The sequence below is a fragment of the Hypanus sabinus genome, chromosome 2 (assembly GCF_030144855.1).
Source record: "Hypanus sabinus isolate sHypSab1 chromosome 2, sHypSab1.hap1, whole genome shotgun sequence".
Lineage (NCBI taxonomy): Eukaryota > Metazoa > Chordata > Chondrichthyes > Myliobatiformes > Dasyatidae > Hypanus > Hypanus sabinus.
Genome location: NC_082707.1, coordinates 183,480,423 through 183,495,281, shown reverse-complemented (window position 1 = coordinate 183,495,281; position 14,859 = coordinate 183,480,423). Strand labels below are relative to the sequence as shown.

At 46.8% G+C, this 14,859-nt stretch overlaps 1 protein-coding gene across 2 annotated transcripts in view; it reads right to left on the bottom strand.

The window, feature by feature from the left end:
• ccdc88c (coiled-coil domain containing 88C) overlaps positions 1 to 14,859 on the bottom strand; it is a 230,042-nt gene that overhangs the window by 54,029 nt on the left and 161,154 nt on the right. For both annotated transcript variants that reach the window (XM_059960992.1, XM_059960988.1), the window contains exons 17-21: positions 8,681 to 8,822; positions 7,649 to 7,828; positions 5,004 to 5,165; positions 2,635 to 2,912; positions 322 to 465 (exon numbers count right to left, since the gene is read on the bottom strand). In XM_059960992.1, coding sequence (XP_059816975.1) covers positions 322 to 465; positions 2,635 to 2,912; positions 5,004 to 5,165; positions 7,649 to 7,828; positions 8,681 to 8,822 — 906 coding nt within the window. The remainder of the gene's footprint in view (positions 1 to 321; positions 466 to 2,634; positions 2,913 to 5,003; positions 5,166 to 7,648; positions 7,829 to 8,680; positions 8,823 to 14,859) is intronic.

Genomic DNA, 14,859 nt, shown 5'->3' with positions numbered 1-14,859 from the left:
CATATGCTTCACCCCTCACTTCTGCTCACACAGGCCCAACCCCCACCTGTTCATAACAAACTCACCCACATTTGACTGTACAACCTTCTCAGCTCCATTCTAACTTGAATACCAGGCTCTGATCTCGGCTGGCTGAATGAGCCAAGCTCTGCCCCTACCTGTCAGTAGGGGCTCTGGCTCTGCCCGATTTGAATGCTGAGGCTAGGTTCCGCCCTCACATTTGTGAAAATTCTAGGCTCTGCCCCTATTTGAGATTAGGCCCCGTCTCCTCGTGTGCACTCAGCCCCGTTGAACTGTCCACCCGTGTACCCGGCCGCTCACCTGCTCACATCAGCCTTCAGCTGTCTGTTCTCCTCCGTGATGGCTGTGTTCCTCCTGGATTCCTGCTGCAGACTCGCCCTCTGGGCGTGAAGCTCTGAGTCCAGCTGCTCCACCTCGACCTGCTTCTTCAGCAGCCCCAGGTACCTGCGCACAGAGAGGGCAAAGCAGTCACACCAGGGCTCCACTACGGCCGTGGGAGCCAACATGGAGACTCACACTGCAACACCAGCAGGCAGGGTGAGCCTCTCCTTCCCTCTTGAGTGTAATGTACAGAAGACAACAAACTGAGTAAATACAAAATATCTATAAATAAATAAATATCTAGAACACGAGATGAAGAGTCCTTGAAAATGAGTTCATAGGTTATGGGAACAGTTCAGCGATGGGGCAAGTGAAGTTGAGTGAAGTAACCCCACTGGTTCAAGAGCCTGATGGTTGAGGGGTAATAACTGTTCCTGAACCTGGTGGTCTGGGTCCTCAGGCTCCTGTACCACCTTCCTGATGGCAGCAGTGAGAAGAAAGCATGGTCTGGATGGTGAGGGTCCCTGATGATGGATGCTGCTTTCCTACAACAACAATGCTCCTTGTAGATGTGCTCAATGGGGGGCAGGTCTTTACGTGTGATGGACTGGGCCATATCCAGTCTTCTGTTCAAGGACATTGGTGCTTCCACACCAGGCGGTGTTGCAGCCAGTCAATATACTCTCCACCACACCTCTATAGAAGTTTGTCAAAGTTTTAGATGACATGTTGAATCTTTGTAAACTTCTAAGAGAATGGAGGCCCTGCCATACTTTCTTTGTAAAGGCACTCGCGTGCTGAAATGAGCCCTCTGGAACGAGTTGCTGACCCTCTTCAGCTCTGCTCTCCTGATCTGAACTGGCTTATGGACCTCCAGCTTCCTCCTCTTCAAGGCAATAATCAGCTCCTCGATCTTGTGTGAAAGGTTCATCAAGACTGAAGAGTTTTGGCCCAAGACATCTACATAGATACTGCCGGACCTGCTGAGTTCCTCCAGCATTTTGTGTGTGTGTTCCTCTGGATTTCCAGCTTCTGCAGAACCTCTCGTGCTTATTTATTGATTTTATTTAGAGACACAGCACAGTAAATGGCCCTTCCAGCTCAACAAGCTGAGCCTGCGATGCCCAGTTACAACCATGTGACCGATACACCTTACCCACAGTTTGTCTTTGGAATGTGGGAGGAAACCCACACATACAAAGTCCAAACAAACAGCAATGTGAATTGAACTCGGCCCGCTGGTGCTGTAATCTCATTTCATTAACGCCTACGCTACTGGGCTGCCACATTTATTTTTTGTATTTCTTATTGTAACTTCCAGCAAGTTTTATATCAGGCACTGTACTGCTGCAACAAAATGACAAGTATCACAACTTAAGTCAGTGATTATAAACCTGACTCTTGTTATGATTATGGCATTTTAAGTTTCTAGAAACACACCAGATTCTGCAGATGCTGGAAATCTTGAGCATCACACACACACGAGATGCAGGAGGAACTCTGTATGCCTCGCAGCAGCTATGGAGAGAAACAAGCAACTGACATTTCAGACTGAGGCCCTTCATCAGGACCAAAGCAGGATCTTGGCCTGAGACCTCAGGATTTTGCTCTCTTTTTGAATGACATACTTAAGTTTTTATATTTCTTACTGTAGCTGAAAGTAACGTTTTATGTGCTGGACTATAATGCTGCTGCAGAACAAACTTCAATAGATACAGAGTGGAGAGTATCCTGGCTGGCTGCATCATGGCCTGGTACAGAATCACCAATGCCCAGGAACAGAAAACTCTACAAAGTGTGCTGGATAAAGCCCAGTTGATCACAGGCAAACCCTCCCCAGCATTCAGTACATTTATAAGGAGCACTGCCGCAAGAAGGCAACATCCACCAAAGGACCTTAACTGTCCAGGCTCTACACTCTCTTTTCACTTCTACATTACACAGGAGGTCCCACATCACCCTACAACCATCAGGCTCCTGAAACAGTGCGGGTATCTTCACTCACCTAAACACTGAACTGATACCGCAACCTACAGATTCACTTTCAAAGACTCTACACCTCATGTTCTCAGTATTATTTATTTAGGTTTTCTTATTAATATTTGCACAAGATTTGTCTTCTTTTGCACTTGCAGGGAAATGAATCTCAGGGTAGTATATGCTGGCATGTTTCGATCATCACCTTACCTTGACATTACTTTGAACTTCACAGCTCACGTCAGTGAGACGAACCCGATTTGGATGAACTTCACAGCTCACGTCAGTGAGAAGAACCCGATTTGGATTCATTACCTGATCTCCAGATCCTTGTGTTGAGTCTCCAGGCTCCTGTACGATGACTTGAAGGAGGCCTGCTGGGCGATGAGGGCCTCACACTCGGTGGACTGCCGCCCGTTCAGCGCCATTAGCCGCTCGTGGTCCTGTAACAGGGAGTCGTGGGCCACCTTCAGCTCCTCCTTCTGCTGGGCGAGGCCATCCCGCTCGTTCTCCACCGCCGACTGCGCGTTCTGTAGCATTGCATTCTGGCCCATAAGAGCCGCGCTCTGTGAGTTCAGGGTCGAGTTCTCCACCTGTGATGGCAGCACACCACACAACCCCCAGGAGACAGAGGCAACGTTACACCTTGCAAGACCACCAGCCCATAAGATACAAGAGCAGAATTAGGCCACTCTGCCCATCGAATCAGCTCTGCCATTCCATAATGGCTGATCCCTGATCCCATTCAACCCCATACACCTGCCTATCGCCATATCCTTTGATGCCCTGACCAATCTGGAAACTATCAACATACTTAAATACATGCATGGATTTGACCTCCTCTGCAGTCTGTGGCAGAGCATTCCACAGATTCATTACACTCTGGCTAAAAAAAATTCTCCTTGCTTTTGTTCTAAAAGGTCGCCCCTCAATTTTGAGGCTGTGCCCTCTAGTTCTGGATATCCCCGACCATAAGAAACACCCTCTCCACATCCACCCTATCTAGTCCTTTCAACATTTGGTAGGTTTCAATGAGATCCCCCCCGCCCCACATTCTTCTAAATTCCAGTGAGTACAGGCCCAAAGCTGCCAAACGCTTCTCATGTTAACCCCTTTGTTCCCAAAATCATCCTCATGAACTTTCTCTGGACTCTCTCCAATGACAACACATCCTTTCTGAGATATGGGGCCCAAAACTGTTGACAATACTCCAAGTGCAGCCTGACTAGTGTTGTATAAATGCTCAGCATTATCTCCTTCTATTCCCCTTAAAATAAATGGCAACATCGCATTTGCCTTCTTTATCACAGACTCAACCTGTAAATTAACCTTCTGGGAGTCTTGCACAAGGACTCCTAAGGCCACCTGTACCTCTGATGTTTGAACCTTCTCCCCATTTAGATAATAGCCTGCACTATTGTTTCTTTTACCAAAATGCATTATCATACATTTCCCAACACTGTATTCCATCTGACACTTTTTGCCCATGCTTCCGATATGTCTAAGTCCTGCTGTAATCACATTGCTTCCTCAGCACTACCTACCCCTCCACCTATCTTTGTATCATCTGCAAACTTTGCCACAAAGCCATCAGTTCCATTATCCAAATCATTGGCAAACAATGTGAAAAGTAGGGGTCCCAATACTGACCCCTGAGGAACACCTCTAGTCACTGGCAGCCAACCAGAAAAGGCCTCCTTTAATCTCACTCGCTGCCTCCTGCCTGTCAGCCATTCCTCTATCCATGCCAGTTTCTTTCTTGTAACGCCATAGGATTTTATCTTGTTAAGCAGCCACATGTGTGCCACTTTATCAAATGCCTTCTGAAAATCCAAGTAAATGACATCCACTGCCTTTCCTTTGTCCGGCCTGCTTGTTACTTCCTCAAGGAACTCCAATAGATTTGTCAGGCAAGATTTCCCTTTATGAAACCATGCTGACTTTGACTTATTTTATCATTAGTCTCCAAGTACCTCAAAACCTCATCCTTAATAATAGGCTCCAACACTTTCCCAACCACTGAGGTGAGGCTAACTGGCCTATAATTTCCTTTCTTCTGCCTCCCTCCCTTCTTGAAGAGTGGAGTGACATTTGCAATCTTCCAGTCTTCTGGGACCATGCCAGAATCAAGTGATTCTTGAAAGATAGCCAAAGCTCTGAAGTGTGAACTCTGGGTGTCACACCCCATTCCCCCCCGAACAGTGACAGAGGACCAATACCCCCAGACAGCAGACTCTGGGTGTCACACCCCATCCCCCCGAGACAGTGACAGAGGACCAATACCCCCAGACTGCCCACTCTGGGTGTCACACCCCATCCCCCCGAGACAATGACAGAGGACCAATACCCAATGGTGGCAGGGAGGGGTGGAGGGGAGAGGGGTCTAGGGTGTGGGTGAGGGAGAGTGTTCGTGGAGGCTTTTGACTGAAGGGTTGAGGGAGGGGGTAAAAGGTGGAGCCAAGGAAAACTGGGGGGGGTTAAAGGGGGATATGAGGGAGGTAAGGGAAGCAGGGTTGAGAGATGAAAGGGAGAGGGGGAAAAGGTGGGGGACTAGGGAGGCAAGGAGGGGTGAGAAGCAGGAAGAAGGGTATGGGAGTGAGGGGATCATATGACGATTGGAAGGAAGGGGAAGGGACGGATGGGCGAGAGGTTCAGGTTGCAGGCAGTGGGGAGCATGTAGATACCTGCAGCTTGGCGTTCTGGATCTGCAGAGCATTGCTGTGCTCCTGCATGGACGCGGCCTGACGTTGCAACATCACAATCTGAGAGTTGACCGCACTGTTCTGCGCTTCCAGCTGCTTTATCTGCTCCTTCAGTAAGTCCTTCTCCACTTGCAACGCCGCGTTCTGCGAACACAGAAACTTCAGATGCAGCAAGAGAAACACTCGCCAAGCAGCACAAAGGACACACAGGCCATCACGAACATTACAGCACAGCACAGGTTCTGCCATGTTGTGCCAACCCTTTCACCTACTCTGAGTTCAATCTAATGGTTAGACTGATCTTGGAGAAAGGCAGAAGGTCGATGAAAGAAAAATGCAGGGTTAGATTCTTAATCCTTTCCTCCCACATAAACATCCATTTCTTTTTCACTCATGTGCCTATCTAAGAGCCTCTAAAATGTCCCTTATGCTTCTGCCTCGAGCACCCCCCGGCAGGGTGTTCCACACACCACCCACTCTCTCCGTAAAAAAACAACCCCCTCTACATTTCAAAAACTAAAAACACAAAATGCTGGCAGAACTCAGCAGGCCAGACGGCATCTATGGGAGGGGGTAGTGACAATGTTTCGGGCCGAAACCCTTCATCAGGAGTGAAGTAACATGGGATGGTTGAGGGGGGATAAGAAGTGGGAGGAGGGATGAAATAGAGAGCTGGGAAGTGATAGGCTGGAGGGAAATGGGCTGGGGGAAGGTGGAGAATTATGGGAAATAAAAGAGAAAGAAAGGTAGGGCTGGGGGGAGATTATAGTGAGGGGGGAAAGAGAGAAAGAGAACCAGACTAAAATTACAGATAGGGATGGGGGTAAGGGGAGGCAGGGGTATCAAGGGAGGTCTGTGAGTTTAATGTTCATGCCGGCAGGGAGGAGGCTACCTAGGTGGGAGATAAGGTATTGCTCCATTGACCTGCATGTGGCCTCATCTTGACGGTAGAGGAGGTCACGGACAGACATGTCGGAGTGGGAGTGTTCTGTGGAATTGAAGTGTGTGGCCACAGGGAGATCCCACCACTGCTGGAGGTCTGAGCGCCGGTGTTCGGTGAAACGGTCTCCCAGTCTGCGACGGGTCTCCCCAATGTATAAATGGCCACATCGGGAGCACCGGATACAGTATATCACCCCAGTTGACTCGCAGGTGAAGTGGTGCCTCACCTGAAAGGACTGTCTGGGGCCTAGGATGGTGGTGAGGGAAGAAGTGTGGGGGCAGGTGTAGCACTTCTTCCGTTTGCAGGGATGAGTGCCTGGAGGGAGGTCGGTGGGGAGGGATGGGGGGTATGAATGGACAAGGGAGTCACGTAGGGAGCGATCCCTGTGGAAAGCCGAGAGTGGGGGGGGGGAGGGGAAGATGAGTCTGGTGGTGGCACTTATCCCTGCCCCCACGCTTCTTCCCTCACCACCATCTGTCTGTCAAGATGAGGCCACACGCAGGTTGATGGAGCAATACCTTATCTTCCGCCTAGGTAGCCTTCTACCTGCCGGCATGAACATTCAACTCACAGACCTCCATTGATACCCCTGACCCCCACCTTTACCCACCCCTATCTATAATTTTAGTCTGGTTCTCTTTCTCCCTCTTTTCCCCCCTCACTATAATCTCCCCCCAGCCCTACCTTTCTTTCTCTTTTATTTCCCATAATTCTCCACCTTCCCCCAGCCCATTTCCCTCCAGCCTATCACTTCCCAGCTCTCTACTTCATCCCTCTCCCCCCACTTCTTATCCCCCCCTCAACCATCCCATGTTACTTCACTCCTGATGAAGGGTTTCAGCCCGAAACATCATCACTACCTCCTCCCACAGATGCTGTCTGGCCTGCTGAGTTCTGCCAGCATTTTGTGTTCCAGTATCTGCAGATTCACTCGTGTTCCCTCTACATTTCAGGTTGAAACCCTATATCAGGATTTAACATAGAATACCAGGCCATTCAGCCCAAGGTACCGTGTTGATCTTGATGCTAGTTTATACTAAATGCCCTCCCCCATCTATCAACCATATCCCTCCATTCTCTTTATATTCACCTCCTCTTAAACTCCACCAAAGTGTCTGCCTCCACTACTATCCCTGGTGACCCAGTCCAGACACCAGCACAAAAACTCAGCTCTCACGCCACCTTTAAACATCTCACCCTCTAACCTTAAAAGCATGCCCTATGGTGTCTGACAATCAGGGGAAAGGATTCTGACTGTCTGCTCTGTCTATGCTTCTCAGAATTTTCAAAATCCTCCATCAAGTTTCCCCTCGGGGAGAGCAACCCAACATTGCCCAACCTTTGCTCATAGATCATTCCCTCTAGTCCAGCACCATCCTGGGGAACCTCTTCTGCACCCCTTCATGTCCTTTCTGTAGTAGGGCTAAGATTCGCCAAGATTCCTCACTGGCTTCCCCAGCATTGAAGACATCTTCAAAAGGCCATGCCTCAAAAAGGTGTTATCCATCATTAGGGACCGCCGTTACCCAGGATATTCTTATTGCTGCCATCAGGGAGGAGGTACAGGACCTGAAGACACACACTCGATGTTTTAGAAACATTGCATCCCTCCTCCTCTCTGCCCATGCATGATATCCCCAGCCCTTGTGGGGCTACACCTCAGGGCCCCAGCACCTGGACTCACGTTCCTCTCCACCTCGATGACCGTGTCCTTCACTTTCAGCAGCTCCAGCGTGGTCTCCCGACTTTCCTTCTCCCATTTCTCTTTCTCCGCGCTGCTTGGCGGAGAGGTACCTACTGGGGAGTTCAGCGAAAGCTTCTCCTCCTCCTGACGCTGCAACAGCGCTTCCAGATTCCACTTCACCTGGGGAACATGAGGCATGCTGACAGAGTTAGAAAACTTTAAAGGAAGAGGTTTTAAAGATTAGCTTTACTTGAAACATCAAAACATACAGTGAGATGTGTTGTTTGCATCAATGACCAACACAGTCTTAGTCCATCGTCATTATTTATTTAATCACATTTATTTGCCACATGCACATCGGAACGTTGAAATTTGGTGCAATGTTTCATTTTGTGTCAAGGACCAACACAGTCAGAGAATGTGCTGGGGGCAGCCCGCAAGTATCGCCATGGTTCCAGCACCAACATAGCATGTTCAGAACTCACTGACCCTACAACTCTGGGATGTGCGGGGAAACCGGAGCACCCAGGGGAAACCCAAGCAGTCAGGGGGAGAACATACAAACTCCTTACAGACAGCAGCAGGAATTGAACCCCAGTCACTAACACAAGTATTAATTAGTGTTATACCAACTGCTACGCTACAGAAGATAAGTAACCTGTTCAGCAGATACTGAGTCACACTGCAGCTTTGCAGACTAAGTAGCATTAGCATTGAACCCAAGGACAAGCCATTGGGTATATCTAAAGCACAGTTTGATAAGTTTATGATTATTAAGGGTGTCAAAGGTTGTGGGAGAACGTGGGGAAATAGGGGGAAAATAATCAGCCATGATGGAATGGTAGAATAAACTCGATGGGCTGAAAAGCCTAAACCTGCCCCTATGTCTTATGGTCTAAGTTATGAAAAGTTTAGCAACGGGTGATTTTACAAACTATAAGGAAGCATAAAGAAAGCTGAAATTAAACAGGATAAACAGAATAAAAACAACAATCTGGGCCCTAATCCAACAAGAGAGACCTTCCTCCTTACCGCGCTCAGCTCACTACGCAGCTGCTGGTTCAGGTTGCTGGACTCAGCCAGTCGGGACTCCAGTGCCTGGACTTTTTCCTCCTTGATGTCTAGTGTTTTCTTTAGCGTAGATTCAATCCTGGTCTCCAGGAGCCTGTATTTACTGAAGACAACATTAAAAAACAGAAGTATTGGTCTTTGGCATATCAAACTCACACTTGTGACTAATACGTGAAAGAAGCCACGATTTTTATTCTTCAGCCTCCCGACAAATCCCTTCTCCACCAATTGCTCAACTCCAAGCAACTGCTGGATCAGTCCCCTTCTGTGCGGATAAATCGATTTTTTTATTGTCACATGTACCTATGTACACTGAGAAACTGTTTTGCGTGCCGCCCGTACAGATAATGTCATCAGATCACTACATTGTGGAAGTACACAAGAAAACAACAAATGTGCAGAACAGGCCAAGACCCTTCATCAGAACCAACTGAAGGAAAAGATAGTAAGAGAATTTTCAGCCCGAAACATCGACTGTACTTCTTCCGATAGATGCTGCCTAGCCTGCTGCGTTCCACCAGCATTTTGTGTGTTGCTTGAATTTCCAGCATCTGCAGATTTCCTCGTGAGTGTACAGAATAAAATGTTACAGTTATAGAGAAAGTGTACAACAGGAAGATTGCGATGGCTGAGTGTTTAAAGTGTTGGGCTTGAAATCCAATGGGGATCTCCCACGTAGGTTCAAAGCTTGCTCACAAAACTTACACTGCAGGCACCAGGACTGGGCAACCGACGACCTCTAGTAATTTTAACGTGCCACTGTAGCACAGAAGCTAGCGCAATGCTATTGCAGCTTGAAGAGTTCTGGAGATCATTTCTGGCACTGCCAGTAAGGAGTTTGCACATCCTCACCGGGAGCAGAGTGAGTTTCCTCCATATGCTCCAGTTTCCTCCCACAGTCTAAAGACAGACCAGTTAGTAGGTTAATTGGTCATTGTAAATTGTCCTGTGATTTGCAAATGCCCTCTACTCTGTAAGAAGGGAGGAAGGCAGAAGAAACAAAATAATAGGTCTGTTATCCTGACTTCAGTGGTTGGAAAGATGTTGGTTTCTATTATCAAGAATGACGTTTCAGGGTACTTGGAGACATGATAAAATAGGCCAAAGTCAGCTTAGTTTTCAAAAGGCCTTTGACAAGGTGCCGCACATGTCCTTACCCATGGTGTTACAGGAAAGGTACTAGCATGGATAGAAGTTTGGTTGACTGGTAGGAGGCAAAGAATGGGGGAAAGGGGGCCTATTCTGGTTGGCTGCTGTTGACTAGTGGTGTGCTGCAAGGGTCAATGTGGGACCGCTGCTTTTCACTGTGTCAGTGACTTAGATGACACAATTGATGGCTTTGTGCCCAATCTTGAGGATGTTACGAAGATAGGTGGAGGGGCAGATAGTATTGAGGAAGCAGGGTGTCTGCGGAGGAACCAAGACAGATTGGGAGAATAGGCAAAGGAGGGACAGATATAATATAATGTAGCGAAGTGTATGGTCATGACTTTGACAGAAGGAACGAAGATGTGGACTATTTTCTAAATGGGGAGAAAATTCAAAAATCGGAGGTGCAAAGGGACTTGGAAGTCCTTCTGCAGGATTCCCTAAAGGTTAATTTGCAGGTTGAATTGGTTGTAAGGAAGGCAAATGCAATGCTAGCATTTATTTTGAGAGGACTAGAATACAAAAGCAAGGATTAATACTGAGGCTTTATGAAGTACTAGTCAGACTGCACTTGGAGTATTGCAAGCAGCTTTGGGCCCTTTACCTAAGAAAGGATGCACTGGCATTGGGGAGGGTCCAAAGGAAGAGCACTAGAACGGTCCCAGATATGAAAATCGTGACACATGAGAAAAGCCAAAATGGCTCTGAGACAGCACTCGCTGGAGTTTAGAAGAGCGAGGAGGGATCTCATTGAAACCTATTGAATATTGAAAAGCCAAGATAGAGTGGACTGTGGAGAGGATGTTTCCTATAGCGCGGGTGTCTAGGAACAGAGGGCACAGCCTTAGAATTAAGCTAAGTCCATTTTGAACAGAGATGAGGAAAAGTTTCTTTAGCCAGAGGATGGTGAATCTGTGGAATTTATTGCCACAGGTGGCTGTGGAGGTCAAGTCATTAAATAGATTTAAGGTGGAGGTTGGTAGGTTCTTGATAATCAGAGCATCAAAGATTACAGGAGAAGGCAAGAGAATGGAGTTGAGAGGGATAATAAATCAGCCATGATGGAACAGCTGAGAAGGCTCAATGGGCCAAATGGCCTAATTCTGCTCCTGCACCTAGTCTTTTAGGCTAGTGCTAAGTTGGATTGGAAGAGCCTGTTCTACCTGTACCTCAAAATAAATAAAGACAATAAGGTGCAAGGCCATAATAAGGTCAAAAATTCACCTTATTGTACTATTGCTGTTGTAATATACTTAAACAGTGGGATAGAAGCTGTCCTTGAACCTGGTGATATGTGCTTTCAGGCTTTTGTATCTTCTGATGATGGGATGGGGAGGAGAGAAAACGTCCAGCGGGTTGGGTTAACTGCCTCACTGAGCCAATGAGCAATGTAGAGGGAATCCATGGAGGGAAGACTAGTTTCTGTGAAGAGTCCACAACACTGCATTTTCTTGCAGACACAGGCAGAGCAGTTGACATAACAAGCCATGATGTATCTGGATAAGTTGCGATCTAAGGTGCAACAATAAAAGTTGGCGTGCCAAATTTCTTTGGCTACCTGTGGGAGGAGATGTGCTAATGAGCTTATGTGACTGTGGCATCCACATGGTTGGACCAAGAGGAAGGAAGATCAGGGATTTCAGACTGATTGATAAATACTAAAAAGGTGTGCTGGGGATGGGACTGCCGGATGATAAATGAAATGGAAAGCTACAACATTTTTATAGCAGCTTTCACTGTACCTCAATGTATTTTACAATGGAGGAAATCTAATACAGGTGTCCCCCATTTTTTGAACATTCGCTTTACGACAACTCGCTGTTACGAAAGACCTACATTAGTACCTGTTTTTGCTAACCAAAGAGGATTTTCACTTTTACAAAAAAAAGATGCCCGCTTTATACTTCTTACTATTCTGTTACTATCTTTCCTTTCAGTTAGTCCTGACGAAGGGTCTCGGCCCGAAACGTCGACAGTGTTTCTCCCTATAGATGCTGCCTGGCCTGCTGTGTTCCACCAGCATCTTGTGTATGATGCCTGCTTTATATGTGTGTGTACTCCAAGAAAGACTACAATGACCGTGAAGCCTTGTGCAGGCAGTTGTTTGCGCATGCATGTGCGTACACGTGTACGTGCGGATTCTTTTCTCCAAATCGATTTTGGCTTGCTGTCTTCCTCATATTGATAAGTGAAACTACACTGTACCTACAATTTTTCTACTTTATATAGGGTGTATATTTATCATATCATTCCTGATTTTACTATATGTTAGTGCTATTTTAGGTTTTTTATGTTATTTGGTATGATTTGGTAAGTTATTTTTTGGGTCTTGGAACGCTCAAAAATTTTTCCCATGCAAATTAATGGTAATTGCTTCTTCGCTTTACGCCATTTCGGTTTACAAACGGTTTCATAGGAACGCTCTACCTTTGGATTGCGGGAGAAACCTGTACCCAATTTACACTCAGAAAGATCCTACTAACGGTAATCTTTATAATGTCTGGGTAACTTAATTTGGTGTTTTATTCATCCAGGAAAACAAGGTGTTCTTCACGTTGGGATCTTTGACTTTTGCTAGGCATTTTATAGAGATATAAAAGAGTACAGCACAGAACCAGGCCCTTCAGCCCTTCTAGTCCATGCTGGACCATTTAAACTGCCTACTCCCACTGACCTACCCTCCATACCCCTACCATCCAAACTTCTCTTAAACGTTGAAATCGAGCTTGCATGCTCCACTTGTGCTGGCAGCTCATTCCACACTCTCACGACCCTCCGGGTGAAGGTAACAGTGGGGCTGCACCCCTCTCCAGGTGAGTGGAGGGAAGTCTGCCCTTGCGAGGCATGGTGCGGCCAGTGCACGTGTGTGGGTGGGAAGAACGGGACTGGTAGCCCGTCGTGTTTTGTTTGCGTCGTTGTCCTGCTGAGCACGCTGCCCTCCCCACCACTGAGTGCACTTCCACAACTCGACGCCTGAAAAAGGCAGCATCCTTTGTTACGGACCGTCACCACCCAGGCATGTCCTTTTCTCATCGGGGAGGAGTTCCACGTGCCTGGATATGCACGCAATGTTTTAGGAATAACTTCTTCCTCCCTGCCATCAGATTTCTGAACAGTCCATGATCACAGCATCACTCTTCCTCCTTTGCAGTATTTATTTGATTTTATAAGTTGTAATTTTTTCTGTATTGCACTGTACTGCCGCCAAAAAACTAATTTCACAATATACATCAGTGAAAATAAACCTGATTCTGATTTTCCTATGTGCCCAAGAGTGGAGGTTCACAATCTTGAAACTGGAAATTAAAGACTGATTGAAATCCATTCAGTTAAGCAGGTAACTACAGAGTTTAAAAAAAGGTCCCAATCATCTACACAGATTATTGACTGAAGGGTCAAATTGACATTGTGTGTCTTGCCAGCATACTTTGGCCATGTTTCATCAATTCCTGTCAGGGCCACTAGATGGGGTGATTGACCACAGCGAGAACAGTCCCAGCTCAGACACCAGACTGCCAGAGTTACGTCCAGAGCCCGGCTAGTCCTGTCCCCAGGGAGATGCAGCGTCCTGAACAGCTGCCGGCTGCACAGCCACATTTCATTATCGCCTCGCTCACAGTCTCACACCAAACAAGTTCAGCCTGAAATGGACAAGAGGACTAAGGAGATCCCAGTGAAAGACCGAGAAAGAAGTGAACATAGATATTCAGAATCAGATTTATCAGAAGGCATCAAATTTGCAGTATAGTGCAAAAGCATAACCTTACTAGAACAGAACAGTACAGGCCCTTCAACCCATGACATTGTGCCAACCTTTCAATCTACTCTAATATCCCTTCCCTCCAACGTGGCCTCCATTTTTCTTTCTTCCATGTCTTTAAGAGTCTCTTAAATATCAGACAGACATACTTTATTGATCCCGAGGGAAACTGGGTTTTGTTACAGTCGCACCAACCAAGAATAGTGTAGAAATATAGCAATATAAACCCATACATAATTAAATAATAATAAGTAAATTATGCCAAGTGGAAATTAGTCCAGGACCAGCCCGTTGGCTCAGGGTGTCTGACACTCCGAGGGAGGAGTTGTAAAGTTTGATGGCCACTGGCAGGAATGACATCCTCTGACGCTCAGTGTTACATCTCGGTGGAATGAGTCTCCTGTGCCTAACCAGTACATTATGGAGTGGATGGGAGACATTGTCCAAGATGGCATGCAACTTGGACAGCATCCTCTTTTCAGACACCACCGTCCCCAGTGTATCTGCTTCTAACACCAACCCTAGCATCACATTTTACACGCCCACACCTCTGATAAGTCCCTCCCCCAATAATTTCCTCACCCATAAGACATAGAAGCAGAATTTCTTCATCATGGCTAATTCAACCTCATACACCTACCCTTTCACCATATCCCTTGATGCACCGACCAGTCAGGAATCTATCAGCTTCCGCTTTGAATAAACCCATGGACTTGGCCTCCACTGCAGACTGTGGCAGGACATTCCACACATTCACCACTCTTTGGCTATATAAAAAAAAAAGTTCTCCTTATTTCTGTTCTAAAAGGCCCTCTAGTTCTGGATAACCCCATCACAGGAAACACATCCACCCTACCTAATCCTAGTCCTTTCAACATTCGGTTGGTTTCAATGTGATCCCCCCACTCACATCTTTCTAAATTCCAGTGAGTACAGGCTCAAAGCTGCCTAATGCTCCTTATATGTTAACCCTTTCATTCCTGGAATAATCCTCGTGAACCTCCCTGGACTCTCTCCAATGACAAATGGGGCCCAAAACTGTTGACAATAGTCCAAGTGCAGCCTGACTAGTACCTTATAAAGGCTCAGCATTATCTCCTTGCTTTTATATTCTATTCCCCTTGAAATAAGTACCAACATTTCACTTGACTTCTTTGCCAGACTCACCCTGTGAATTAACCTTCTGGGAGTCTTGCACAAGTACTTCCAACTCCCTTTGCACCTCTGATGT